Source organism: Cercospora beticola, chromosome 2 (assembly GCF_033473495.1).
Source record: "Cercospora beticola chromosome 2, complete sequence".
NCBI lineage: Eukaryota > Fungi > Ascomycota > Dothideomycetes > Mycosphaerellales > Mycosphaerellaceae > Cercospora > Cercospora beticola.
This window is the reverse complement of record NC_088936.1, coordinates 259037-285119: the sequence shown is the minus strand read 5'-3', so window position 1 is coordinate 285119 and position 26083 is coordinate 259037. Positions and strand designations below refer to the sequence as shown.

The 26083-nt window shown below is 52.7% G+C and overlaps 11 protein-coding genes across 11 annotated transcripts; 5 read left to right on the top strand and 6 right to left on the bottom strand.

Moving 5' to 3' along the window:
- Positions 1–72: 72 nt before the first annotated feature.
- Positions 73–2106, top strand: RHO25_002269 (uncharacterized protein; the record flags this gene model as incomplete). Its single annotated transcript, XM_023594873.2, has 1 exon — positions 73–2106. One exon carries the CDS (start codon positions 73–75, stop codon positions 2104–2106), a length of 2034 nt encoding a protein of 677 aa, XP_023460216.1.
- Positions 2107–3558: 1452 nt separating this feature from the next.
- On the bottom strand, positions 3559–3807 carry RHO25_002268 (uncharacterized protein; the record flags this gene model as incomplete). The annotated part of the gene is made up of 1 exon (XM_065602217.1): positions 3559–3807. One exon carries the CDS (start codon positions 3805–3807, stop codon positions 3559–3561), a length of 249 nt encoding a protein of 82 aa, XP_065458289.1.
- Positions 3808–4237: 430 nt separating this feature from the next.
- On the bottom strand, positions 4238–4660 carry RHO25_002267 (uncharacterized protein; the record flags this gene model as incomplete). The annotated part of the gene is made up of 1 exon (XM_023594874.2): positions 4238–4660. The coding sequence occupies one exon, from the start codon at positions 4658–4660 to the stop codon at positions 4238–4240; it is 423 nt and encodes a 140-aa protein (XP_023460215.1).
- Positions 4661–5493: 833 nt separating this feature from the next.
- SUI1 (Eukaryotic translation initiation factor eIF-1) lies at positions 5494–6128 on the top strand (the record flags this gene model as incomplete). Its single annotated transcript, XM_023594875.2, has 3 exons — positions 5494–5527; positions 5753–5830; positions 5887–6128. The coding sequence occupies 3 exons, from the start codon at positions 5494–5496 to the stop codon at positions 6126–6128; spliced, it is 354 nt and encodes a 117-aa protein (XP_023460218.1).
- Positions 6129–7191: 1063 nt separating this feature from the next.
- RHO25_002265 (uncharacterized protein) lies at positions 7192–8902 on the bottom strand (the record flags this gene model as incomplete). The annotated part of the gene is made up of 2 exons (XM_023594876.2): positions 7192–8093; positions 8146–8902. The coding sequence occupies 2 exons, from the start codon at positions 8900–8902 to the stop codon at positions 7192–7194; spliced, it is 1659 nt and encodes a 552-aa protein (XP_023460217.2).
- Positions 8903–10677: 1775 nt separating this feature from the next.
- Positions 10678–12827, bottom strand: RHO25_002264 (uncharacterized protein; the record flags this gene model as incomplete). The annotated part of the gene is made up of 5 exons (XM_023594877.2): positions 10678–11004; positions 11058–11351; positions 11403–11525; positions 11580–11608; positions 11660–12827. The coding sequence occupies 5 exons, from the start codon at positions 12825–12827 to the stop codon at positions 10678–10680; spliced, it is 1941 nt and encodes a 646-aa protein (XP_023460212.1).
- A 1026-nt stretch (positions 12828–13853) lies between these two features.
- RHO25_002263 (uncharacterized protein) lies at positions 13854–14418 on the bottom strand (the record flags this gene model as incomplete). Its single annotated transcript, XM_065602216.1, has 2 exons — positions 13854–14160; positions 14213–14418. The coding sequence occupies 2 exons, from the start codon at positions 14416–14418 to the stop codon at positions 13854–13856; spliced, it is 513 nt and encodes a 170-aa protein (XP_065458288.1).
- A 281-nt stretch (positions 14419–14699) lies between these two features.
- Positions 14700–15560, bottom strand: RHO25_002262 (uncharacterized protein; the record flags this gene model as incomplete). Its single annotated transcript, XM_065602215.1, has 1 exon — positions 14700–15560. The coding sequence occupies one exon, from the start codon at positions 15558–15560 to the stop codon at positions 14700–14702; it is 861 nt and encodes a 286-aa protein (XP_065458287.1).
- Positions 15561–16127: 567 nt separating this feature from the next.
- RHO25_002261 (uncharacterized protein) lies at positions 16128–18153 on the top strand (the record flags this gene model as incomplete). The annotated part of the gene is made up of 2 exons (XM_065602214.1): positions 16128–16359; positions 16445–18153. The coding sequence occupies 2 exons, from the start codon at positions 16128–16130 to the stop codon at positions 18151–18153; spliced, it is 1941 nt and encodes a 646-aa protein (XP_065458286.1).
- Positions 18154–19608: 1455 nt separating this feature from the next.
- Positions 19609–21342, top strand: RHO25_002260 (uncharacterized protein; the record flags this gene model as incomplete). Its single annotated transcript, XM_065602213.1, has 1 exon — positions 19609–21342. One exon carries the CDS (start codon positions 19609–19611, stop codon positions 21340–21342), a length of 1734 nt encoding a protein of 577 aa, XP_065458285.1.
- A 3088-nt stretch (positions 21343–24430) lies between these two features.
- RHO25_002259 (uncharacterized protein) lies at positions 24431–25702 on the top strand (the record flags this gene model as incomplete). Its single annotated transcript, XM_023594878.2, has 4 exons — positions 24431–24586; positions 24654–24758; positions 24810–25117; positions 25168–25702. 4 exons carry the CDS (start codon positions 24431–24433, stop codon positions 25700–25702), a joined length of 1104 nt encoding a protein of 367 aa, XP_023460211.1.
- Between the last annotated feature and the right edge of the window lie 381 nt (positions 25703–26083).

Genomic DNA, 26083 nt, shown 5'->3' with positions numbered 1-26083 from the left:
CTTTACGCGCTCGAAGAGGCCATTCGTAAACCGAATCCCTTCACGACAGACGAGGACGAGGAGTACGCTCTAATGTCAGATCTCGGCGGCGGCAGTGCCGGTCGAGCATCCAATGGCGGTGCACGAACAGCAGGGCCAGTACCTGTAGGAGGCGCTGCACAGATACGGACTCCCCGAGATGTCATGAGAGAGCGAAATGCCCGTGAGGCCAGAAGGCAGGAACAGCAGAAAGAAGAAGAGCAAAGGAGAGTGGCAGAGGAGAGGAGAAGGAGTGCAGAGAGGAGAGCGGCCACAGTGCCCGGAGCTGCACCAAGATTCAGCAACACCTCATCACAGTACAGTCCTGATGTTCGCGCTCAGGCTGGCTTTGACGATCCTGCAGCGGAGAGGAGGCAAAGTAGAGTTGCTGGGGAAGTGGCAGGCACGAGCATGCTGGGCGAACCGACTGGTAGAGTCAGTCAGGATCCACCCAGCAGAGATCGATCACAAAGTGCCTCACGGCCTGAGCCACTACGGCCGACTCCAGCAGCCACGAGGAGAACGCAGCAGCCCAACCAACCAAGAGCTGCTCCTGCCACAACAGCGGGAGCCACAGCAGGCCCATCAGCATCACTGCCTGGCTCGAGTACGGCACCCGGTGAAGGCGCTCAGCGAAGCACGCAGTCCTCTTTCCCACACGCGTTCGAGAGATGGGAAACACTGTCGTCACATTGGGAGGGTCTCACCTCGTACTGGCTGCATAAGCTGGAGCAGAACACAGAGGAGATCAAGGACAAGGTGCCCACAGCGTCAACACTCGCTCGACAAATCACAGATCTGTCGGCTGCTGGTGCGAACCTCTTCCACGCCGTGGTCGAGCTGCAGCGGCTGCGGGCCAGTAGTGAACGCAAATTCCAGCGCTGGTTCTTCGAGACTCGCGCCGACAATGAGCGGAATCGTGAGCTCCAAGCCGGCATGGAGAGGCAACTGAACATCGAGCGCAAGGCAAGAGAGGACACTGTCCTTCAACAAGCAGAAGCCGCACAAGCGGTGGAGAACGCCAAACGCGAAGTTGCCGAAATGAGACGAGAGCTCATGATCAGCAAAGATGAAGCACGTCGTGCATGGGAAGAGCTGGGCAGACGGAACCAAGAATCGCTCGACACCGCACAGAGCCTTAAGGAGGGCCGCATCACGGTGGTCAGCGGAGTGCAGGTCGTGCCATATTTTGGTCAACCGAGCAGGACGGGTAGCGCAAGCCAAGGAGGACAGCGACCCGTCACCCGGGATGGTCCTCAGCCAGGATACTCAAGCGCCGGCTTTTCCGCAGGTGCTGCTGGGCTGGCAACTCCAGGTGACGACGAGCGACAGTACTATCGCGAAGAAGGTCCGTCGCCGACGAATACCGACCCCTTCACAGAAAGTGGTCGACAACAGCCTTTGCACCACGAGCCAGGGAAGCCATCACTTGCGCAGGGAACATACTATCCTCCCAGTGGTTCATCTACCTCGCAGCCAGCATCGACCTCGGCAGCGAGACCTGGCGCAGCTCAAACATCAACAATGAGTCCGGAACGCTTCTATCAGCAAGGTGGCCCATCGACTTCGTTGCATGCTTCACAAGCAGATCCGTCCCGACCTGCAGCGACAAATATGCCGCCACCAGCCCGAGCAGATACCAGGTCGCAACCTCGCTCGGAAGCCGAGTCATACGTCTCCACAGAATACGAGCTCGATCACACTGGTTCTTTCCGGCTGGACAGCCAGGGAAATAGAATCCCATATGTGGCTCGGCCTCAGCAGGGACCGAGCGACGTACGCAGTGAGAACAGTGAGGACGACTATGACACTGAACAAGCTGTGCGTCGAGAGCGAGAGCTGGCAGCTCAGTACGGCGGAGGCATGATTCCAGAGGCACCCTCAATACCATCAACGAGTGCTGCAGCAATGGCTGCCGGCTATGTCCCGACTACAGGTCCCTCGGAGCCTGATTACGAAGGCGCCGGGTACGAAGACTACCAACAGCAAGTGCCTTACCAGATGCAAGGTCGCCATCACCATCCGACGAGACTAAGCGATGTGCTCGAGGAAGAAGAGGAGCGAAGTAGCCGCCGTACTGGAGATTAGTCGTCTTCAGCACCATTTCCGACCGCTTCGACCCTCGAAAGCGAGAGTCATGCGCAGAAGATGATCTGGCAGGAGGCTGCGCACACGAGTCATTCCTATGATCAGCAGCAGGTCAGCAACGATCAGCCGAACGAGTTCCAGCAAAGATGCATGACATGGCAAGACGCCATCTCACTTGCGCCGACTCCGTCGCGACGACGAGCACCAGCGTCAGCCGCAGGAGCTCATCCGAAGAAGAAGCGGATCATCGTCAATGACCCGAGAGAGCTTTTGATGAGCTGGCAAGACGCAGTGAGAAACGGTCCAAAGATCGAGAGGACGGCTACGGCGCCCAACATCACCCTGACCAGTGCCACTGCTACATCTCCTCGCTCGCCAGGTCCTGCTGACAACGCCACCTCTGCACGTTCGAGCAGTGATAGCGCTAGTTGCTCTTTTCTGCGGCCTTCTACTGCTCTCAGGATGATGCACGGGCGGAGCAGGACGATGGGATGATGAGCAATTGTCTCTTCACACCGAACCGATGGACCGGTCCAAGATTGGGCCACACCAGACACACCATTCTTCTTGAGTTTTTCCCTTTCTGTATGTCTGGTGGCTTTAGCGCATGTTTTGATTGAGAGAGGGCTTCTCTGGATTATTTGCTCTGCATAGCGCTTTGTTCGGCTCTTTGTGCATATCAGCGTGTGCTTTACTTTTCCTTTCTCTGAGCGAGGCGGAAGTACGCGAGAGATACCTCTGATGCGAGTGAGTTGTTGTAAGAATGGGTGTACGCATAGCATAGCGTGGCAATAAGGGAAGCGAAATGGATGGATGCAGTATAAATGGGCACCCTAGGGGCTTTAATGTTTGTGAGTGGTAGGATGGTAACTATGTATATGGACTGTAATGAGAATTGAGTGAGAAGTTTGACTCTGTCCCTGCTTCTGTCAGAAATATTTTGTGGTTCAGGTGGGGAGGGCGGAGCGTGGTGGCTTTGGGTGGAGCGGCTGGACAGAGAGTGGGCATGCAAGAGTGGTTCCTCTGGTGACTCGAGGACAGGATTGTGCAGGAGAGGGGACGATATGGTGGCGGCCATATGGGCTCACTGGCAGAGAGCGTCATGTTAAGGAGGTTCGCTCCATAATCTTGTGTTGATGCCAATGAGGTGCTTGGGGAGATGTGGCAAATGAAGTTATCGAAGAGAGCACGATGATTGTGATGCTCGCTCTGTTGGAAATGCGTTCGACCTTTGTTGTCTTTAGGGAGACATGTTGGTCCTACCAGGGCACAGGAAACGGAGAAATAGATCAGGAAAAGGAGAGTATCGTGGAATTCTGAAGTTCAAAGTGTCATGGGGTATCGTTACACATATCTATCAACTGTATCTCCCAAACCCGCAACACTTCGCAGTCGAGCATCTCTTCCCTCATGCGCTTGGACAGGCTACTCACCTTGGAGTCATCATCCCAGTCAATTCCCCTTACGCATTTCCTCCTCCAACCACTCCGCCGCCTCGATTCTCAAGAGGAGAATCTCCCACTCCTTCTGCCTCTGTCCGTCCCATTCGGCATCACTCAGCCCATCCAGTACCTCATATTCTTTATCGAGAACTTGCATCTTGGCTCGGAGTATGGCCTTCGGGCTGAGTTGCATGGTGCTTTGGAAGAGGTGGATGTATGGCACCGGGAGCAGAAGCAAGTTTGCTGTTTGGTGATTCATTGTCACTGGTGAGGGTCTTGTGTGGGTTTGGTATTCTCTGAAAGTTGTGCTTGGAGTCTTAGCTGTGGTTTTGAAGGTTTGGTAGCACGGATCTTGTGTGAGATTTGGAGAGAATGGGCGGAAGGGGAGGGATAGGGGAGAGGTAGTATTTAATCTCATGGGCAATGAGGCCGCTGATTCTGGCATTTTTAAGGACATTGAGGTACCAGTGGTAGTGATGAGTATAAAGTTAAGTTTGGGTCTGGGTAGAGTGAAGCTCGTGGGGACGCTGGTGAATTTTGAAGTAAAGGAAAGTAACTAGCGAATGGAAAGTGATGGATTGCAATACTTGCTTTCATGTTCTGTATCAAACAGTTTAGTCTTTGAGACATAGAAAAATTTGCGATACTTAGTCTTTGGCTCAGAAGCATGGCTTCAAATAATAGCTCACTTATCGCATGTGGTACGAGTCGTCTGGACAGTCGAAGTTGATCTCAGGGTAGGCGTTCTTCAGGCCAATGTTGATCTGCTGGATATTCTCGTGATCCATGTTGCTCTTGATCTGAAGGATAGTGTTCTTGTTGTCCTTGGCACCTTTGCATTTGAAGCCGTCGACGTGGAAGAACTTGGTGACTTTGTCCTCTACGAGGCCGCATCTTGAGCCGCCGAGATAAGGCCGGCCTATTGTCACCTGGAAGATGGATTGGTTGACATCCCAAAAGCTGTTTTTGAATCCTTTGCAGCTTGAAGTATCGTATGCGAGGGCGCTCCCTCGCTTGACCAGCTCGTCTGGAGTTTCAGTGGTAGTGTTTGGGATAGTTGGCGCGGCCAGCGCACCAGTGGCGGCGAGGAGAACTGTGAACTCGAAGCGCATCTTGATGAAGTCTGTTTGTTTTTGGGTAAACTGCTTTGAAGTCGTGAAATGGGGTTGATGTGTGGGACGGCTACCGGGCAGACTGTAAGGTTAATGTATTCGAGTTAAAACAAAGGCGCGATACAATGCCTTGTAGTGACAAAGCGGCCATTCGCGAGCATCCCGTCACCAACAAAGGCGAAGAGACAGTGAAGACGTAGGAGTGATGAAGTCTTTGTTTGGGTCGGCTGGCCGCCAGCCCCAGATTGACAATATCTTTGTGAAGCCTGAGGTGAAGTGAAGCCTGAGGTGGTGCCTGAATTGGAGCCTGAAGAGCCTGGTTTGAAGCCTGACATCTGGATGTGTCGAAATCAGTGTTGTGATCGCGTGGACAGCGACCAGGCTGTACGGTCCGCAAGTCGAGGCTGAGTATCGCCTGAATTCGCCACCGCATCCCGCCGACGGTCTTGACTGGGGAGGCACCGGACAGCGACGTCGTGCACTCGAGCGCGACTCATGATCATCGTCGGTGGAGTGGCGATATCTGGAACGGAGCAGGTGAATGGCGCGTGCCTCGGTGAAGGAAGGATGGGCGGCGGTGGTGGCCGGCGATGGAAGGCGTGGGTTGGGTGAGTGTCGAGTGACGCAGGGCAGCGCCAAGCCGCCGTGCACCGGTCCCGCCTTCTTCTCCCCTCCTTCATTCGCTTTGCTTCCAAGAACCTGCACCTGAACCACAACACCCGCAACCACACCACTCTCCACTCCACCGCCGCCGCAACTCACCGCACCGCTACTTCGAGCACCACACGCGCCAACACACTACCCACCCCGCGACACCGACGACACAGCTGCGTATGTCCGGCCAGATCGAGAACCTCAAGTCTTTTGGTGAGTCGCCGCCCACACGCCCACTCAGCCTCGCGATAAGCACGTCGCACATGACACCACACTGCCGCGCGGCTTGCTGGCTCACCGCCCACACCGCTGCAACGTGGTGACGACCGCGGCGGCGGAGGTGGAATGCCGCTTGTCGCCTCGAGTCATGTTGCCTCGCTGCCCACAATACCACGTATCACCTTCCAGGAATACAAGCTAACCACACATGCACTTTAGACCCCTTCGCCGAGGCAGATGCCGACGGCGACGGTGAGACCAAGCAGTCGCAGAACTATATTCATATCCGTATCCAGCGTATGTATCGCCCCGCACCCTTTTGTCGACTCGACCTCCGGCTGACTCTCGCGTAGAGCGCAATGGTCGTAAGACCTTGACTACCGTGCAAGGACTCCCGAAGAAGTTCGATCAGAAGAAGATCCTCAAGGTCATCAAGAAGAAGTTTGCCTGCAATGGCACCATCGTCAACGACACCGAGATGGGAGAGGTGATCCAGCTCCAGGGCGATCAGCGGAAGGATGTGCAGGAATTCTTGGTCGACAAGAAAGAGGGACTCGAGCTAGATGCCAAGACCATCAAGGTCCACGGTTTCTAGGCTCATAACCCACGACATGTGAACCGTCTGCGGCGCGTCGAGGATATCGCGAAGTTGGAGCAATGCCTACCCGGCAGCGACTACACATCGCATCCTACGTGCACTAGGCAGGTCGGCTGCGGCAGGTACAACTCGCTGCCCCCGGCTGGTCCGGTGCACGGCGACACGACTTCACGATCACGAACTCGCTTCTCTGCGAGAAGCTACGAGGACATGCGCAGACGGGAGAATGGGTCCCTTCTGAACGACACGCAAGGCGAATTGCTATTGGGCACGCTAATGCTTGTTTTCCTTTTCTACAACCACCACAATTCCGGCTATGGCTACTTTGACGCTGCGAGCAACGAGGGATAGGCTGGCTGAATTTGGTATTGGTAGTAGCGTTACGTACCACGAAATGGAATACATGAGCATACTACGAAATATACAATTCGTGCCTGACAACTATGTTCTGAAAGAGTAGCTGACGATTTAGTGCGGCGTTTCCTTTGTCAAGAGAGCCACTGCCAGGCCGTCTTTTGGGCTCGGTATGATTTTCGCCGGAATTTTCACATGTGATCACATCCCAGCGGATCTCGCAGATGCTGACGCTCCACGGATCTCCTCATATCGGCCGGCCTTTCTGATTCTCTTCCGACGCAGATTGCACTTTCCAATAAACTCAACAAAGTCGGCATTGTCGCGCAGCCGTTTGCCTTCAAAAGTTTGCACTTTCGGAAGGAGGTTGTTCGCGGACTCAGATCCGTGGTGTCAGCTTGTGGAAGTTTGTTGAAATGATCTTGAGGATAGGGGTACGGTATGGGCGGACTCTCGGCGATCCGGACGGGTAATGATATGGAGGGCTGTGAAGGAGGGAGAGTTAGGCAGGTGTTTCGTGATGGGATGTGATGCTCATTCGGATTGCCTCCAGGTGCTGCACTTTTGTCGCCTCAGGTTCGCTGTGGGAGACGGAAAGGGAACGAGAGCACGTGTGGACCATGAACAAAGAAAATGCAAGAGTAAACATGCAAAGAAATTCGTGCCATCGCTATGTATGCTATATGATGCATCATTTTAGTATTGTCTAGTACACATATCTGAAACTCTTCCGTTCTTTGTCTGTCAGATTTTGCCATTGGTCCTCACTATCATCTGGCGCCATGACTGGTGCTTCCGGATCCATTGATGTCCCAGTGTGCGGTTTCCCATACTTGCGATCCCGATGTCGATTCATAAGGTAATAGTAACTCGCCAGTAACGATAACATGAGAATTGGCAAGCCTTTCGCTCCAACAAGAATATCTTTGCCAGTTTGATAGTATGGTGCTTCTTTTGGCTGCACAGCATATGGCGCGACAATATTTCCGATAGAAATTGTACCAGACATAATAGCTGTTGCGGCAGAACGTTTCGTGTGGCCGGCGATATTGGCTGACATCCATTGGAGTTTGATGCCGGAGGTGAAAAGGCTGCAAGATACGAGGTAGATTCCGGCGAGTTGGGCGCCTTTGTTTTGGTGGGGGGAGAAGGCTACGAGACAGGCGCCTGTGAAGGAGAAGCAGTAGCCTAAGACGGAAATGAGCCAGCGGGGCATGATGTGGTAGCGGATTACGATGGCGGAGATCAGACATGTGACGACGCAGATTGCTCCGCCGGGGGTGGTGAGGAGGGCTGCTTGTTTGGAGTCGTAGCCGAAGGACTTTATTATGGTTGAGGCGTAGGTGCCGAGGATTCCTGAGCCGAGTGAGATGAAGATGTTCATCATGACGAGGAGGTAGATCTGAGGGTCGAGGGCTAGTTCTCGGAGTTGGTGCCATTCGATTTTGTGGCCTGTGATGCCAGTCTGGTTGACGGAGACGTGGTGGATGAGAGCGGTCTTTTCGGCGTCGTTGAGGAATTTGGCGCGGATTGGGCTGTCGGGCATGAGGAAGAGGCAGATAACTCCCACAGAAAAACTGATGACACCCATTACGAGATACATTATGCCTGTAGTCCGTTAGTTCGCTTCTACGCTTCATGTCTCCACAGTAGAACTCACGCCATGATTCAATCGAAGAGGTTGTGACGTGCTGGAATCCGTAGGAGATCAAACCACCAGTAATGACCGCAAATCCAATGCTAGAGAACCAGATCGCGAATCTCGCTGCTTGTTCGTCTTTTCGGTAGTAGTGGCAGCTGATGAGCATCAGCGCGGGGACGAGCGCAGCATCACACGCGCCCATCAGTAAACGAATTGCGAGTAGTTGTGGATATGTCTTGACTGCCGCGACGCATGCGATAGTGACGCCCCATATGCTCATAGCAACTCCCAGCCATTTGCCCAGCGGCAGTTTGTTCATCGCCAATGCGACGAGTGGGGAGACTGCAAGATACGTCCACCACAGCGAAGATGCGATATTGTTGAGATCGTTTCCTTTGAGTTTCAGGTCCTTGGGTAGTCCCATAACAATGGAGTAGTTCAGCAAGTATTTATCGAGGAATTGCAGTCCAAAGATGAGGAACATGATGGGCATGATGCGCCAGTCCACTTTGCGCTGCAGCTTCTTAATGTCGATCGCTTGCTCGCCCACAAAGTCCGCCCTGCTGTGAAGATAGTCATAGGCCTCGTCGATGTCCTTGCTTCGCTTCTCATTGTTTATCGTGGCGACGTAGGCCACCGGGTTCGAGATTGTGGTATTAGCACGCTCCAAGCGGAGCTTCTTCTCTTCTTTGGAAGCCATCTCTTTCTCGAAGTTGAAGAGGGATAGCTGAAGGGGGAATCCCATGGGGTTCGGTGGTAAGGGCACAGCGAACATTGATATAGTCGTCATCCAGCAGAATGTTTAAACATGCAGCACGCCGGGAATGCGAGACAGCTCAACTAAAATCAGCGATTTGAGCCAACGTGGTGCAAGGCTGTTGCTTCTGAGTATTTCGAGGAAATTTTGTTAACGTCTGCCAGCTTCCATGCTTCGAGGCTGGGTCCAAGCAGCCATATTGGTATGGCTTCCATGCTGTTTGAAGACTTGTACATACAGCATCGTGGCCGAGATCCGGGGATCCGTTGAGTGTGACGGCAGGCCGTGCCAATAAGGAGGCTGTTGGTCATCAATGCATGATCTCTTTCCGGTACAAGCTCAGCATTACCCCAGGGTTCACCGAAACCTACCAGACTGGTGCACCTGGAGCTTGACAGACATGGGTATCCTTTGATCGACAGATGCTTTTGTCTTCAGCCAACTCACTGCAAGGAATGATTGCCATTCAGCGTCTCATAGCGGGCCTCGCTGGTACACGTGGTGGCCAGATGTGGTGCCATCAGCGACAGTTTCAGCTGATGTCTGCGATGGTGCTCTTTGTGCAGATCCAGTCGCAGGAAATCAGCATTACAAGGCAGCAGGCTCCCATGTTGCGTGATGTAGGAGGGCGGTCCTCGGCAGTCAGGAGGCGTCAGCGGATGATCTGCAGAGTCTGGGGTTAATCGCCAGCTGTGTGGTGAGATGAAGTCGAAGTTGAACTGCTCCTGCGGATAGTCCGTCGGCTCCCACTGCCGTGGCTGGCCCTTTCCCTTATTCCCAGAATAGAGTAGCAGACTTTGGCTTCACCACGACATCCCGACTCGGCGCAACAGCGCACTGATCCAGCTTGCATCTTTGACAGCAGCCACCACTTTGACACGCTCCAGCCAAACCACAGATTGCAGCGTGTCTCCTGTCGACTGGACTGCAGCAGGATGTCCAGCCTTCCAACGTCTCCAGGCCGGGATGATGACACGCTCCGGGACATTTGATGCTGGTCTGTGAGCAAAACATCTCGTCCCCTTCTCTGCACTTCCCTGCTTGTGCGTTGGCTCAGTCTTTGCAGCTGCTTCTACTCCAAACAGCTTCACCAATCTCACCCGATGCGGTGCATTCTACCTGGAATGCTGCCGGCGGGCATCGAGTCGCAGCGTTCGCCGTTTGGCTGCGTAGGATGGGGGAAGAAACGGCTATCGTATACAGGCATGCCGGTCGTGACACGTCCCAAGTGGCAGGAAACATAAATCTTCTCCCGACAAGGAACGGCCCTCGAGAGTGCGCCTGAGCTTTCTCGACACTCGTGCCAAGCCGGAGCACCGCCTACGCGTGCATACCGTCGACGCCAGTCGCGACCTTGCAAAGTTGACCTGCTTCCATTCGGACCAAGAATGACAAGTCATAGAATGCGGTTGACGAAGACATGCAGCACAAAGGCCAGGTTGAGGCGGTGTTGAAGAGCAGAGCATTGCCTCTTTGGGAGTGGATGTTTCGGCTCATCTTGCTTGAAAAACTCTGCCCGCAACGGCCACACGAACGACAATTCCAGACCCTTCGCCTTGCGATATTCTGCATCTTCAAAACTGGTTTAGCTGGTTACCGCATGTCTCACAAAATGTCCGCCAGTCGCCGGCCACACAAGTCTTCACGGATCAATAAGCGCACGGCACCAGCCGTCTGAGAGTGGCAGCAGGTATTTCCTGGATCATTAATCATTATCCCTTGGCTGAAGATCAAGGACTATGCTGTATGCGATATGATGCTATCTACTGTGCTTGCATCGGGCCCGACTTCGTTCACGCCTTGAGACTTGCGCGGCGTTCAGTCTCTGCTTCCGGATCCGCGAACTCGTACAGCGGCTCGAAAGGCGCGACATCGCGGCGCATAATGTTCTTGTTGAAGTACCATGGCAACTTCTCCGCATAGTACTTGGAGTGTTGCCGATTACCGACGTTGAAAACATTATCCAGCTCTTCCAGCGTGAGATTCTTGGTCTCGGGAAGGAAGAAGTATGAGAAGACCCAGCCAAACATGTTCCATCCGGCGTACCAACAGAATGCTCCCGTGGGCGTGAAAGCCGCACGCAAAGCTGGCCAGGTCAAGGAGATGATGAAGTTGAAGCCCTGGTGTAGAAAGTCAGCACCTTATTCTCACTTCTGAAGCTAATGTGACTTACCCAGGTGGTAGCTGTGGCAAACGACATTCCGATATCACGGATGTACAGAGGGAAGGCTTCCGCGCTGTACGTGAACGGCACAGGTCCCATTCCGGGTGAGTAGAAGACCATGAAAAGGTAGATGGACGCTGCGATGCTACCCAATTTGCCGGGACCGGTGATGAAGCCATCCTCGGCTGCTGGAGCAGTGCTGGGCGTGTCCGGGATGAGGAAAGAGAAACCACACCAGAAGAGGCAGATGGCCATCAGTGGGAATGTGGTCAGTAAAAGGTTTCGACGACCGAAAGTGTCAATCTTCGAGATGGTCAGCGATAATGTGACATTCGTGGAAGAGGTTTCGCTTACAGTGTAGACCGCAGGAATGGCGAACAGCCAGTTGACGATACCAGTTCCGAGGGACACGAGCAGCGCATTTGGCTCAGAAAACCCTCCATCGACGAAGATCTGGGTAGAGTAGTATGCGATGACCTGGGAATGTCAGTGAGTGATTGCATGTCACGATCTCAGGCATCTCCTGCTTACATTGACACCACAAAATTGTTGCATGAACACTATTTGAAGTCAGTAATTGGCGGTGGTGATGCTGATATCGATGCACTTACTGACGAAGAACGAGCTCTGTGCGGCACGTCGGTTGCGTCGGACGAAGAAGAACTCCTTCCACAAGCTCTTGCCCTCTCGCTCTCCAGCTTCAACTTCGAGCAGCTTGTACGCATAGTACATGTCTCGCGCGGCCTGAATATCGTGCGATCGCAAGCGCTGCAAAGCGGTGAAAGCCTTGTCGAACTTGCCCTTCTCCATGTACCAACGCGGCGACTCTGGGCACAGGTAAACCTGGAACATGACAATGAGTGGAGGAATGGACGTGGAAGCCAACATCCATCGCCATTGGGTATCTTCTCCCAAGATGTCGACGTTCTGGAATGCGACAGATGCAACGAATCCCAACATGATGCCGAATGCAGTCCACATTTGCCACATCATGGTGAGCGCACCACGAATGTTCTTTGGAGCCGACTCAGCGGCGTAGACTGGTGTCGTACTGGATTTGGCGCCCACGGCGAAACCGAGAGCGAATCGGGCGATAAGCAGATTCCACCAAGTGTCCGCGGCAGCCATCCATAGTCCAGCAACGAAGGAGATGAAGCAGGAAATGAAGATGGTACCACGTCGTCCGAAGAACTTGTTGAGAGGTGCATTGGTCCAGCATCCGATCAGAGCGGAGCAGAGGTATGGCGCTCCGTTTAGCAGTCCACGCCTCCAGACTTCCTCTTCTCCGATGTTGAAAGTTCGGAAGTAGAACTGTTGCGCTCCATTCACGGCAGTCTGGTCCATTCCTTGCACGATGGCAGAGCCGGCGCAGAGCACGACGAGGAAATACAACATGAATGGCTGGCGCCATTTGTGATCATTCTCCTCTTGCAGCCAGCTCTTTTCTTCGTCTGACAGAGCAGAGATCCGCTGAAAGCCAGTTTCCGGGGAGCGCTGGGACACACGTGCCAACAGTCCGCCTTTGCGGAATGCCTCTCGATGATTCTGCAGTCCACGAGCCTCGACGAACGCATCTACATCCTGGATGACTTCTTCCTCGGTCATGCCCGAGAGAGGATTGCGAAGCTTCGCAGCCACGCTCGCCTGTCGTGGTGGACCATCGTTGATCTCCTCATTGTATTCCTTGCCTCCACTGGAAGAAGAGGCCTTCGAAGGAGCCCGTCTCTTCTCGATGTCGAGCTGCTCTCCGCCTGGAGCGTTGTAATTGGGAGCCGCCATGATTTGTCCACGAAAACGGTGTCAAAGTGGAGCACACAGCCCAGAGATAGAGAAGGCAAAACAAAAACAGAACAGGGAAGAGCACGCAGCAGTATACTTAACACGACAGTGGAGCGGTCTCTACTACGACCCTACCACCCCATGGGCACGCCGAATCCTACTCAACGTAGATGGCGCATTCCCTCGCGTGCCCACCGTACGCACAGGCTTGCAAGCACGAGTTCGCCGCTGTTCGCGTGCCCAGAGGGCGTTGGCAGACGTATGCCAGGTCTTGTAGAAGACATGTCCAAGAAGTCTTGGTAGTGTTGTTGCGCGGAGGAGGCGTCTTGATATTGGCTCGATGACGCAAAAAGAACGAACTTTGGGCTTGGCGGACGAAGCGTCCCCGAAGTTGTGAACTGCTGGAGCCATAGAGGCGCATTCTTCTTGTGGAGAACCAACTGCGCCAATGTTCTTGAGATGTTTCACCACCACGTGCGGGCGCATGTTCGGAGGCATTTTCAGATCGTTGATGAGGCGACTGTGATGTTGTTTTTGGAGGAATGGGAAGCGCCAAGAGAGGACTTTGATGCGGCTGATGTGGCGTCGCGGCGATGTCTTGTGTGTGGAGGCTTTTTCGGCTCTTGGGCCGAATTGGCGGCCTCTTCACTGCAACATTCGTTTGGGTTGAGAAAGTGGTCAGGCAATAATGATGAGGATCCTGACAAGACGGACGGTCTCTTGGCTGAGGGGGATGGTTCGTTGCATCAACCCACATGGGCACGAAACGTTGCATTTGGACCCGCAATTTTTATGCTGGAGGCCCGTGGGAAAGATGCACTATGGAGGGACTGTGGTCCACATGGTGCTGCTGTGCAGCATGTGAAAGGCTTTTCTGTGAGATGGCTTGGCCAGAACAGTGGGCGTATTGTGACTAACACATCAAAGCAGGAGCAGAGCTGACGCCCACAAAGCAGACACGCGGAAGCTGCAGTAGCCTATTTTTTATGCTCAGCACATCCGAAACGGCAAGGTCCTAGTATACTGTCATCTCAGCTCATTGCTATGAAGCACCGACATGTGATCGACTATCTCATCCAGATCCTGCGGTATCTGCTCCGCGAACACTGAGCTTGCGAAACTGGCCAAATGACACTTCCTGACCGCGATCTGAAAACGCCGCGGTAGCTTGTCTGACACTTGGCCACACCACGTCGTCAAATGCGCTTGAAGATCTTGCAATGATGGCTGTCTACCAGTCTGATATGCTTGAGAATCTCGATCGAGGTATACCTCCAGCAAGACAATACCGAGCATGAGAAGTATGATCGGAGAATTTGCTGTTGACATTGTGCTGTTAGGGAACGATTAGCACTGCTTTGCGGCCGAAGGCTGTTCTTGCTTACGTTACTGGCACTGGCTGGCCAAATAGTTCTTTCTTCAGGTACACAGGGGATGTACCAAGTGCCTGGCCGGGTCTGGTAAGGACCCCAAAATCATCCTTGCCGCAAGAAGTGTCAAGAAAAGGGGTACCGAACAGGATCCTAACGTAGCTGGCTATGTTCACAGCCAGCTGGAGTCGTCTTTCCAGCACGAAGCCCTTGCCAATCATGGTGGCCACGCTTTCAAGGTTAGCCTTGCTATCGGAAAGAGTATAACGCTTTCCCAACCAGGTCTCATATGGCCCGCTAAGGCAGCTTTGAGCAGTCAGGTCCAAATGCATCTCAAGGCAAGGCACAAGCTTGCTAGTGCTTGACATCAGTGGCTGCAAGTCGCGCACGGGAGGAGGCAGCACTCCGATTTTGTCGAGCTTTTGCTTCCCTTCTGCGTCAGAAATATGGAAAACGGTTCGCTGCCAACTGGAACTGTTGCGCAAGGCAATGTGGTATCTGTTTACTCTCGGTCAGTGGAATATTTCATCTTGCCTTGGACCATCGATACTCGCCTCTTCTTCTTCAGTTCATCGCAAGGGGCATTCCAGGACGAGGATAAACCTAATGCCATGGCGAGTGGTGAACTTTTCCGAACAGACCGGGTTGTTCGATCCAAGCAATGATACAATGCTTCCAGATGGCTCCTACTACGGGATGACTGGGCTGAATTACTCATCATTTTAGCCTGCCTCTTGCGCACCTGCATCTCTGCATTATGCACCAGGCGGTACCGTAGTTCGCTGATACGTTGACCCAGACCTCCTAGCGACTTTTCGCTTTGCTCTCGCCGAAGAACGAATCGAATGCCAGCGAGGAATCTTTGCATTCCTTGGCGTGGAGCTGGCGCATTCTTCAGAGCTTCCAACAAATCGTTGCTCGACTGCTGTTGGGAGTTAGCAATACCCGCAAAGAGCATGAAACCTATACTATCAAGATTCTCAGCCGATGCGAGACCTAACCGAACCACCAGGTGTTTCAATTCCTCGTAGTAGTCCTGCAGCAATGCCTGGAAATCCGGCCAGAGATCTCCGTGCTTCTCATTTAGCTCGTGTAGCATGTCGACATACTTCTCGTCGTGCCAATCTTGTTTCAAGAACTGATACAGCATCTCCGGATCCTCGGGCAGTTCTGTGGTACCGAGCAGTAAAGCTTCCAGGAGTGATTCGAGGTCTTTCTTGCGAGAGACCAGCAGGCGTCGATGCTGCTCAGTTCTCATGTTCCATTGGCGAAACGCCGCAACATGCTCACCTGCTTTGATACAGCCCTCCAGAATATCGATGCAGATTGGAATAGCACTGAGCACGACACCTGCTACCTCCATCTTGCCGCTTTCCTTGGAGATACTCAATGTCCGGCCAGCGTGGTTTGAAGTCACTCAGCTCAGCCTTGCCAAGTGTGGCACAAAGACCCCTCTTCTGTCGAGCGCACTTCGAAGGCAACGCCAACGCACCATGCGTCTGATGGTATAAATTGTCCTTTATGTCCTTTGATCGAGTGTATGGAAAGTTCGTTTGTGCTAATATTTGTCGAACGATATCACATGATGTGGAACCTTTACCTCGACATTCGACGTCTTATTGTGCACGACTCCGACGTTCTGTGCAAGCTGCAAGCTGAAGCACACTCGTCACATGGTTGGAGGGGCTGCTAGAGCAATGCAAGCCACTTGGACCGCTATCACGTTGGCCGATTGGAGCTCCTGCCTTTTGACACATGTGCCTGACACACTCTACGGCCTGAAGTCAGCCTCGCTGAATACGCAGCCTGCACTGTACGGCTGACTGCATAAGACGCTCATCATCATTCTTCGCTCCCTAGGCAAGCATGAGCATATCACGAAACATCTGAATCTCCTCACAAGCCATGTCAATCGAACCCTGGAATACTGATGGATGATTTAAAAGCCCGTTGCGAAAGCTGTCGGCTTTCGCTCACACAGGTCATCGTTCGAGTTCGAAATGCTTCGCCTGGTTCTCCGCTGGCGCGCACTACGGAGAACTCATGGACCAGTCAAAGAACCAGGCTTAAACTGTGGGTCGCGGATTTACTTTCGCTGAGCGCCGAGCTGGAACGCGAGCAACAGTCTTGTGTACAGGCATTCGATGCAGCTGGTATCTCAGGTATCATTGGGGACCTGGAACAAGACTTAGCAGCAGGCGAGTATATACGACCAGTCCTATGATGTTAGTACGCTGACCTGCGCAGTCCTCGAAATCGCAAACGGCGAACGATTACCATATGAAGAACAACAGCCAGTTGAACCTGAAGAAGCTGATCAATTGTCTGATGAAGATGATGAAGAATTTTATGAGATACCAGAACGTCTTCAAGCTATCGAAGATGTGATCGACCGTCTCTTCAGAGCATCGAATGCGCAGTTTGACCGGATCCTACTGCTTCAAAGCGCGAACACCCGTCCCCAGCCGGAGCGCCCTGAACAACATATAAGAGACAAAGGCAAAGGTAAAGCTGCGCAGAAGCCACAAAAGAGGCTCACGGATGCCTCCAATTTGCCAGCTCAGACATCTCTTGCGATACGGCCGCCGCCTTTGGAGACACATTTTGGACGAGCCAGTTCTGCGTCGGCAGACAGTCGCCCCGAACATGTAGTACCGACACCGATGCCAATTGCTGTTGCTGCAGATATTGATAAGCCGCCGAGATTAGCACGCGTAATGGAATGGCGCCCCCGGGACATTTTCACCGAAGAAACGCGAGGGCTAGATCAACAAGAAGCTACCCCAAGCTCATCAGCAACGAATCCGCCGCAACAAGGAAGGCATTTCTCGTTTGCAGGACTGCCTACAGAAGGTGGTGGTGGTGGACCGGAGATGATGGTTGCAACAAGAGAAGGCACCCGACCTCAATATGGTCAAACTGGCACGTCCCAGCCTGCAGCTCGGCACAGCGATTTCGATTATCAAATTTCTCGACCTGCGGACGGCGACCTTCGTGTCCAAGGTCGCCTTTTCGAGCATTCATCTCGACCTTCGTTTGGCCCGTATGACACTTCTCCGTTCTGGACTGCATCTAGGAATCGACCAAGGAGAGCCTACCAGGAGGAAGAGCAACGTCCTGCGTCCTCATATCGACGATCGTCTCCAGTTTACCAGCATCTCCCGGGCAGGGTCGCGACAACTGTGAGATTCCAAATCCACCAACGAGACTTCTTTCGACAGCACTGCGTTTTCGCTCTTGAGCCGAGTTGCAGCATCGTTGATCCTGCTCCCGTGGAACCTTTCGACACCATCCGGAACGATGATCCTCGACCCCGAAGCGTGTGCAGATATGTAGTGATAGAAGAAGCAAGTCCTGCAGCCGATCACTTTTTAGCGCTGCCGATTCTTACATACGGTGGACGAGGCGTTGCAGCATCGGACGTCGTGAAAGGAGTTCACGGTATCATATATACAAGCATCATTCCACCGCGGCCTGGTGTTTCCGAGTTTCCTGGCAGACATGAAGATCCAATGGTTCCAAACGCTATCCGAATAATGCCTATGGATCCCGAGGAATCTCTAGAGACCAGGTCAAGAATCAATTACGGTCGGCCGACGCGGATACCACTAACGACGAAAATTTATCATATAGGCCATGTCGACAGAGATCACAGAGACCTTCTGATCCGACAGTATCAGCATGTACAGCAAAGGAAGCAGCAAGAGGAAATGCGCCGACAGGATCCAGCGCCGCAAAGGCAGAACGAACAAGAAGGACCTCGTACAGGGGAATCCGACAGAGCCAGAGCCGGAGCCGAAGCCACGTTATATCAGGCTGAGTTTCGAAAACGGAAAGATGAAGGCCAGCCGGTCATGGCTATTCTCCAATATCTCATAACAGTATACCAGCGTTTACACCCTGGCGTGTCGTGGGAACAAGCTTCACAAATCATACAGAGTCTGTTGAGATCTTAGGAACAAGATCACATTCGAACAGCTGCATTTGGACCACAGCAAAGCTGCACGAAGTCGTTGAACTCGCAACAAGCCAGAAACAGAGCAAGACCCGCTTTCTAGCTTGCGATTGGCATGAAGCAATTGATAGCTTTAAATAAACAATTGGTGCGCCGTTGAGTGGCACAATCATCACGTCGAGTTTCGTCTCTCCCTTCCAGGAATTCTTTCTATGACTGCTTGTGCCCTCATTTTGTCCGCACGATGTCAAAGCATTCCAACACAATCTATTTCCCTGTAAAGAGCTCTCAAACGCAGCTCGCATCTTATGCGCAGCCTTTGAGTTGCTGAGAGACACATGGAGTCGGGCTCAAGATATTCTCCAACAAGAATACGTGCGATGCGAATCCATTTTGGCTGAGTCTGTAACTCTCCGGCATAGTATCAGTCCATCCAGGATGCGATGCGTCAGCATGTGTTGAAATGCATGTAGTTCCTTTCAACTAAGCAAAGCAGGAAGCAGATTGTGCTTTTCCGCGATTTGAGCGCCAGTGGAAAATGGTCGTTCTTCCTCATCACCTCATGGTGTCCACTTGCTCTGCATTTGATATCAAATGTCGTGCCGTTGACGAATTCTGCACCCTGCACAGATGTTCATCTGAGCAACCGTCTGTCTATTCTATGTTCTATAGTGGTTGCGTCCACATCTATGGTGTGCTCCGTCGGCCGATTATCACCAAGCATGGCATAATGTACAGCGCGATATTGTATCGCAGCCTGTTCCTCGCTCAGCATATCGACCATCGGGTAAAGTCTACCCCACCTGACTCGAATATTGAGAACCACAGAACTGTTGACAGGTCAGCAGATAATGCAATCTATTATGATACAGAGTCGCGCGCGCTGGCCAGTGATAGGTCTTCAACAGATACTGTACGTCCCTACTCGCAACGAGAGGCTGGATGCCTGCAGCCAGAGATTCGACCGCTTGTCTCTGAGTTGGTACATGCTGCAGAGTGCTGCATCTTTGGAGCAAACAAGTGATCAAAGTGGTTTAGGATACTAGTTCTATCAAACCACGGCACTAGGTTACTAATTCAGTTGTATGCCAGGAGCGTATCGCAGACTTGTAGCACTGGCACCGTCTCTCATCCCCTGCACCCGTTATCGTTGCAATGCATCTTCCATCCTTCCTCTGTCGCTACGCTACTTAAGGCATTTATTCGCAAGCTTCCATAACTCCGCAGAGCTGCAAGATTTGACCACGTAGGTCCTCGTTGGCAAGAGATAGACGAGGTGTGTGGCAAGCTGAACAGCCACAGAGAGCCAATTGGTGCCCTCATTGGTACGACCTCGCTCAGTGTAGCGATTGGTCTTTAGGACGATGTGTAGATATCTTTTACATCTGCGCACGATGCTCGTGAAAGAGCAGTCACTTTCCGCCTGTTGGCATCAGCGTGCACAATGGACCCCACCATGGCGCAGCAAGACGTCCAGTTGGGAAACTGGCCCCAACGTCTTCTCTACGTCCCAACAATGACATCTTATGTCTGGACACCCGGCAACTGTTACAACAAAGTCAGAGAGCCTAAGTATCGCGCGCTAAGCTATACGTGGGGGTTATTTCGACTGAAGAAAGAGACTGATCAACCAGATGTCAAAGCTTTTCATATCGAGGGCATTACTTGGAAAGTACCAAGGATCAACGCGAACATATACACCACCGACGACTTCGTTCGTGTGCTTCAAGAAGCATGTCAAGCAGCGAGGTTCGACAGCAACGTGACCGCACATGAAGCACCCAAGACATATCTCGCTAAGACGGATTGGCTTTGGCTTGACATTGCTTGTATCGACCAGACGGACGGTAGTCCCCAGATGTGGTTTGAGATAGGACGACAAGCGAAAATCTTTCGACAGGCGACTGGAGTTGTAGTCTGGTTGAGTCAATTAGCCAGGAACGAAACGGCCATAAATCATCTTGCTACGGTGCTCATGTGCCGAAGGGCGGGAGCACGCGGTAACAGATTGGCTGCCGCGACTATGGGAGACTGGGAGCAAATGGTCATGGCAGGGCTGGACGTGCTGTTCGCTGATCCGTGGTGGTCGTCTCTTTGGACATTGCAAGAAGCCTTCCTTAGCCAGCGAGCGTATTTCCTTTCACATTACGCTAGGCCGCTCCAAGCGGTCACAACTTGGGATGGGAGCCCTTCCATTTTCACCCTGGGAATGTTGGCCTATGCCTGTTTCGAACTGCAAGCTGAATGCTATACGGAGCTCGCCGTTCAAAACGTGGGATCAAGTTTTGCGAATCGCTTCCTTCATCATATGCGTATGACTGGTCTTGCGGCGATGTTTAAGCAGAACCCTCTGGTTCTGTACACTTCTTCGAGTAAACGGAGGGCTTCCCGCCTCGAGGACAGAATCTATGGGACCATGCAAGTCTTTCAATACAAGCTTGGTACTGCAGCTCATCCGCTCAATGCAGGAGTGACGTACTCGCTAGCTGAGCTTACTGATCAACTTGGACAGAGACTACTGTCCGACAAGCCAGTGCAAAGTCAGCTCCATCGTCTCGGCGCGGATTCATGGCCTGGTAAAGGATGGCACATCGATGATACCTCGACTCTGCCGCTGGGTTACACGACGCTGTTGGAAAATCAGCAAGGCGACGCGTCTTCTGGCACAGAGTATACGGCCGTATGCACGCTGTCGACTCAAGTCCTGTCTGACATTTTCTATGGTCACCTCGAAGGTTGGAAGTGTCCCTTTGGCGCTCTGAAACAAGCTTGGGATGCTATAGACGATGAAGGGATAGCTGCGTCGCCGTCAGCCGTACCGCCTTATCGATATATTTGTCAGATTGTTCCGGACAATAGCGCTGACTTTATTAACGCGGTGCGCTCGAATCTCGTCCCAGCATGGAACGATCTGGACACTTCTGGCAGCCCCAACAGAGAGCGTAGACTGAGTTCTTGGATTCTGTCAGAATTCACGAAAAATTATATTGCGGTGGCATTGCTCGGGCGAACATTTTATCGTTCTTATGGCCTTCTGCTGGCCTACAGTCGGCAAAACTCTGTTTTGTATTGGAGACGCATTGGCACCTGCGCATGGTATCATAATCGGGACACCAGGACTCCCCGATTCCAAGCACTCTTGCACGGTCGTTCTCCCGAATGGACTGGTTTTAGGGGTGCTTTCGGTTAGATGCTAGGAAACAACTCACATGAGACACGCAAGTCTTGGAGCTTGAGAGCGACAAGAGGTTGTATTGAACTGCCCGCAGAATTTGCTTGCCACGTTGCTGGTGCTACCAAATTCCTTTCACAGAATGAGCGTAGTGTCAAAGGCCTGCCCCGCTCGATCTGCCAATTGCTTCGGTCATCAGTTCCGAGCGCCATATACTCGAACGCATCCAGTCGAAGCTCGTTTCTCCGAGGTGGAATTGTCGGATGGCTGCGAATCAGACTTCATGCAGCCTTTTTGGCGTGCAAGCAGATCTTTCACGTAGCTCATGGCATGGCCATACCGGCTATGAGAGGTAGTATGGACCTCCGCCTTGACCACACGAGTCATTGTTGCTGATCTACTGGCCCCGAGGTAAGCTCCGTTTGGACTTGTTGCGATTCGTTTCGCTATCAACTCTTCGGTCGATGTCCAGAGTTCGGGCGAAAGGCAGCGTGAGATGTACATGGCTACAACCAGGTACATCTGATGTGACACCCAGAAATACTGCATCGTGTTGGACATGATCGTGACAGAGAGGAGAAGTCCACAGGAAACAGTATGGCCGAAGCTATCACAAGAGTAAGCTGTGCGATTTCGCGACTCCTACATCGCTTTGGGTGGCCGTAGTGACGAACAAACTGGAAAACAAGATATAGTGGACCGAGACCTGAGCTCTGGATGCTTGGACGCGTGTTCAACCACGCTCCATCTTGTGATGTGTATCTTGCGCAATAGCTTGTGAACATGATGATAGCAGCATAGATACCCGTCGCCACAAGCAATTGCGAGCAGCTTCAGTAAGACCTTCAAGTTGATTGTCGGTGCTGTGGAGCACGTAGACGCTCTCTGATTGCGGAAAGAACGCAGATCCAAGCATATGACCGAGACCAGCTCCTCGCAACAGTCCGTGCGAATATGCGTTGTCCAAAACTTGCAGGGCAGCTTTATAAACAGGCCCGCGCGACGACCCGAAGATGGCTAATTGCGTAACAGATTTTCAGGTAAGCCCAGCATGTGCGCGCTGCGGCCAGAGTAGACGTTCGAACATAGTCGCCGAGGCTTCCTCTGCACCAATGTAGCCAAGTACTGCACCGATAGCGCCAATAGCCGTGTTTTGGTCATTCATGGCGAAGATACTGGGTCCGCGACCGATCGAGTGCTGGTAGGAAGACATGTTTATGGGATCGATGCCCTGCCCTCCATTCTTTGCGCAGTATAATGTAGTCGAGCTGCCTCGCCACCCTGACGCACAGCTGGCACAGCCTTAGCATGGGTTTCTTTGCCCGACAGTCCTCGCTCCGGTGAGGTCCATTGGACAGTGTCGGCATAGCCGATTGCCACCACCAGAGAGGCCGGCGGGGTATCGCATGACCCGCTTACTTACTGGTCAATATGTACACTGCGAGCAGCCCCAGTGCAAAGTATAGTACTACGTCCTCGAGTATGTAGTGACTCCAAAAAGGCTCCAGCTGGGACATGTCCTATCAGAAGCAGGCATGCTGCAGAGTCTCAACGCGACGCAGAGCTATTGAAAAGTGTCTAATGCCGGTGGCCGTCGCCCAAGTCATCGTCGCGTAGCCTGTGGCTAAAGGATCGATGAGTTGAGCTGTGTATTCGTGCAGAGCCTGGCCGAAGTTCGCACTCCTCTTTGAAGCGCCATCTTTCCCTCAGGACGACCGCACGCTGTAGTTTCACTGTCAGTAGTGGCTATGCAGGCGACTCAGCCAATATCAGAAAGTCATTGAAGGTGTTCTGCTGAGAGCCCAGCAGGAAGATCTACCACGCGCATGCCTCCGTGTGCGGGGCAGTGCAAAAGTGTGGTAGGACAATCGTAGCCGAGACGCAGGTCGGCCATACTTTTCTGCTCTCAGAGTACATTGAAGAGTCTTGAGCGTGAATATGTTGTGATAATGTCCCATGGAAGAGGCCAGATCAGCAAGGCCGTAGTCTTTTCCCTAGGAGTTGGGGTACGTTGAGCAAAGCATGCCGGCCAGCACTGCAAATGAGCATGAAGATCAAGTTCCGCAGCTGGAGTCACAGCATTGCTGGCAAGTTGCAAGATAACGCGACCTTCTTCCGGCCAGAATCGCGAATGAGCCCTTGGTTGTCCCATGCGCGGAGCCTTCTTTCCAGCGAGTCCAAGAACGACATCTGGATGAACGAAGGAGTCACGGCAGTCCAAATGCCAGGTTTGCCGGACCGAATATCCAACATCAGCGTGTTTTCCGAACCGGCAGACGATGCCGAAAGAACCACTTCTTTACGGAGCAAGCAACGCAACGCGTGGGATGGGTCCGGGATCAGCGCACGGCAATTCTGCTGGGATCGCATGCTTTGTCGGGGGTCTTTCGTCAGTTTCCACGCCGATCCACTTTCCTCCTTTTCACCAACCTCGCCTAACTACTGGTCACAATCCTTTCTGCCTCTCGTCACAAGCGACAAAACAGTGGAGTTGACATGTCATATCTCGAGCAATCTTGCAACAAACTCAAAAATTTGACGAGCTGCACTACGCGCAGAAGAGACGTACCGCCGCTTGGCCGACCGCCGTTCGCACGTTTCTCCTACTGCATCCGGCAATCTGTGGAAACACCATCACTAAAGATGACTTAGCTCTGTGGATAAGCCTTCTTTTGACCAGCTTTGCGAGGGATCTTCCTTGCAGAGCACTGAAGAAGCGCTCCTGAGCGCTCAAACGACCCATCCCAATGGCTGGGGAGATGAACCACGCGAGCCTCTCAAGTATGCTCGTTGGAAAGTGGAAATCCCACCAGTGGGTGCGCGTTTCGCGTCACGCATAGATTGCAAGTCGAGAACATCCTACGTTCAGCCCTGTGTTGAGGGACGCTTTCCAGTCATCAGACATGCTCTCCTCTCGCATTTCCTATCAATCTCAGACGAACGCTTGTTCTTGCCCCAGTTCCTTTCTTACACTTCTTAATCGTGTGGTGGAGGATCTGCCGTTCTCCCCATGCTGACGACTTTCGCATTGGACTTCGTGGATCTTATGACTTAGCTTCAGGTCGAAAAGAAGTCTTCAAAGCTTTTGGCGCGACCAATAGCCAGGATGGGAACCTTCATCTTCGAAGACCACGCGCCGAACGTGGCCGCGACAATCATTACACTATTCACGATATCAGCGATAGTGTTCCCATTGCGCATATACACCAGGATCAAGCACAATTCTTTCGGCTGGGATGATTGGACAATGTCGATGGCAGCGGTACGCCTCTCGCTTCCCAGGCCGTCCATTGGTACTGCGGATTGGACTGACATGATTCATCACGCAGCTTCCGTACACTGCCTTGACTGTGTTTTGCTTAGGATCCTCCTTTCTGGGTGTTGGGGTGCACAAAGAAAAGCTCAACGACGCGCAGACCGAGCGAGCAATGATGGTGAGAACTGCTGTGTCGCCTTGGAGCGCTAATAACTAATTGTTGCTTCAGTGGTTCTTCTTCTTCGAGATATTCTTCTGCCTGGCTATTATTCCAATCAAGCTCAGCATTTCACTCATGCTCATTCGTGTCGCTGGTCCGAAAACAAGATATACCTGGGCGCTATGGGCAATGTCTGCATGCTTCGTGCTCATGAACGCGATCTCGTTTTTCTACATCATCTTCAGATGTAAGCCGGTCAGCTACGCCTGGAATACTGATATCCCCGGAGGAACCTGTCTGCCTAGCCAGGACCTTGCGGATATCTACTACGCCGACACTGCTGTAAATATCGTCACAGACTGGTTCTGCGCGCTAATGTGAGTGGGAACAATCTGAGGTTTGGCCATCCTTGCTGACACTGCTACAGACCACTCCCATTGCTGTGGAACCTCAAACTCAACAGAAATGCGAAGGTCTCGGTCGGGTTCCTACTCTCGCTCGGAGTCCTGGCCTCCCTGTCTGCTTGTATTCGGCTCAAATATACCGTCAACCTCAACAACAGCCACGATTACCTCTACAGCGTCGCCGATGTCATGATTTGGGGTTACGCAGAGAATGGCGTCGGCTTCATTGTTGGATGCATTTCAACACTTCGGCCCCTATTCCGGAAGATGTTTCAGCTTGGTGGCAGCGATTCCAGTGCAGGACATCTAGGCGGGCCGAGTGGAGAGCTGTACAACAGGGATGGGCTGGCGTATAATCGAGATCCCAATGCCTTCGGCGGCCGCGAACGAGGAGATATGAAGACCGATGTGACAACCAGCCAACTGGGGAGAAAGCTTTCTGGTGATTCTGGCTCCACCAGCGAGGAATACATCTTGCAGGACATCATAGGCGTCGACAGGCGACATGATGTTCGTGGTATTCAAGTGCAGCGCAGTGTACATCAGACAATAGATTGAACAGATGCGACAAGGCCAACAACATGCCATGCACACGACATGACCTTCGCATGCTCATTTCCGTGCTCTCGGCACCGGTCTCCAAGCGCTGTAACACATGTTGGTGCCTCGATAGGAGCCAGTAGATTCTCTTGTTCTACCTCTACGATCGTCATATCGAATTGAGATCAGCTCGTACTTGCGATGCACTTGGCGGCCTCAAACCTGCAGCGCAACCGGCCAGCGATCCGAAACGTGGGCGTCTGCTACCTTTTAGCGAAGCGATGCGGAGCGACCTTTGTGCAAGTTTTGTGCTCTTCCGACAACGTTATAGGATGCCACGAGCTCTGGTATTGGTGGCACTGACGAGCCATGTGCCGCGCTACCCCAGACTTCCCGCAT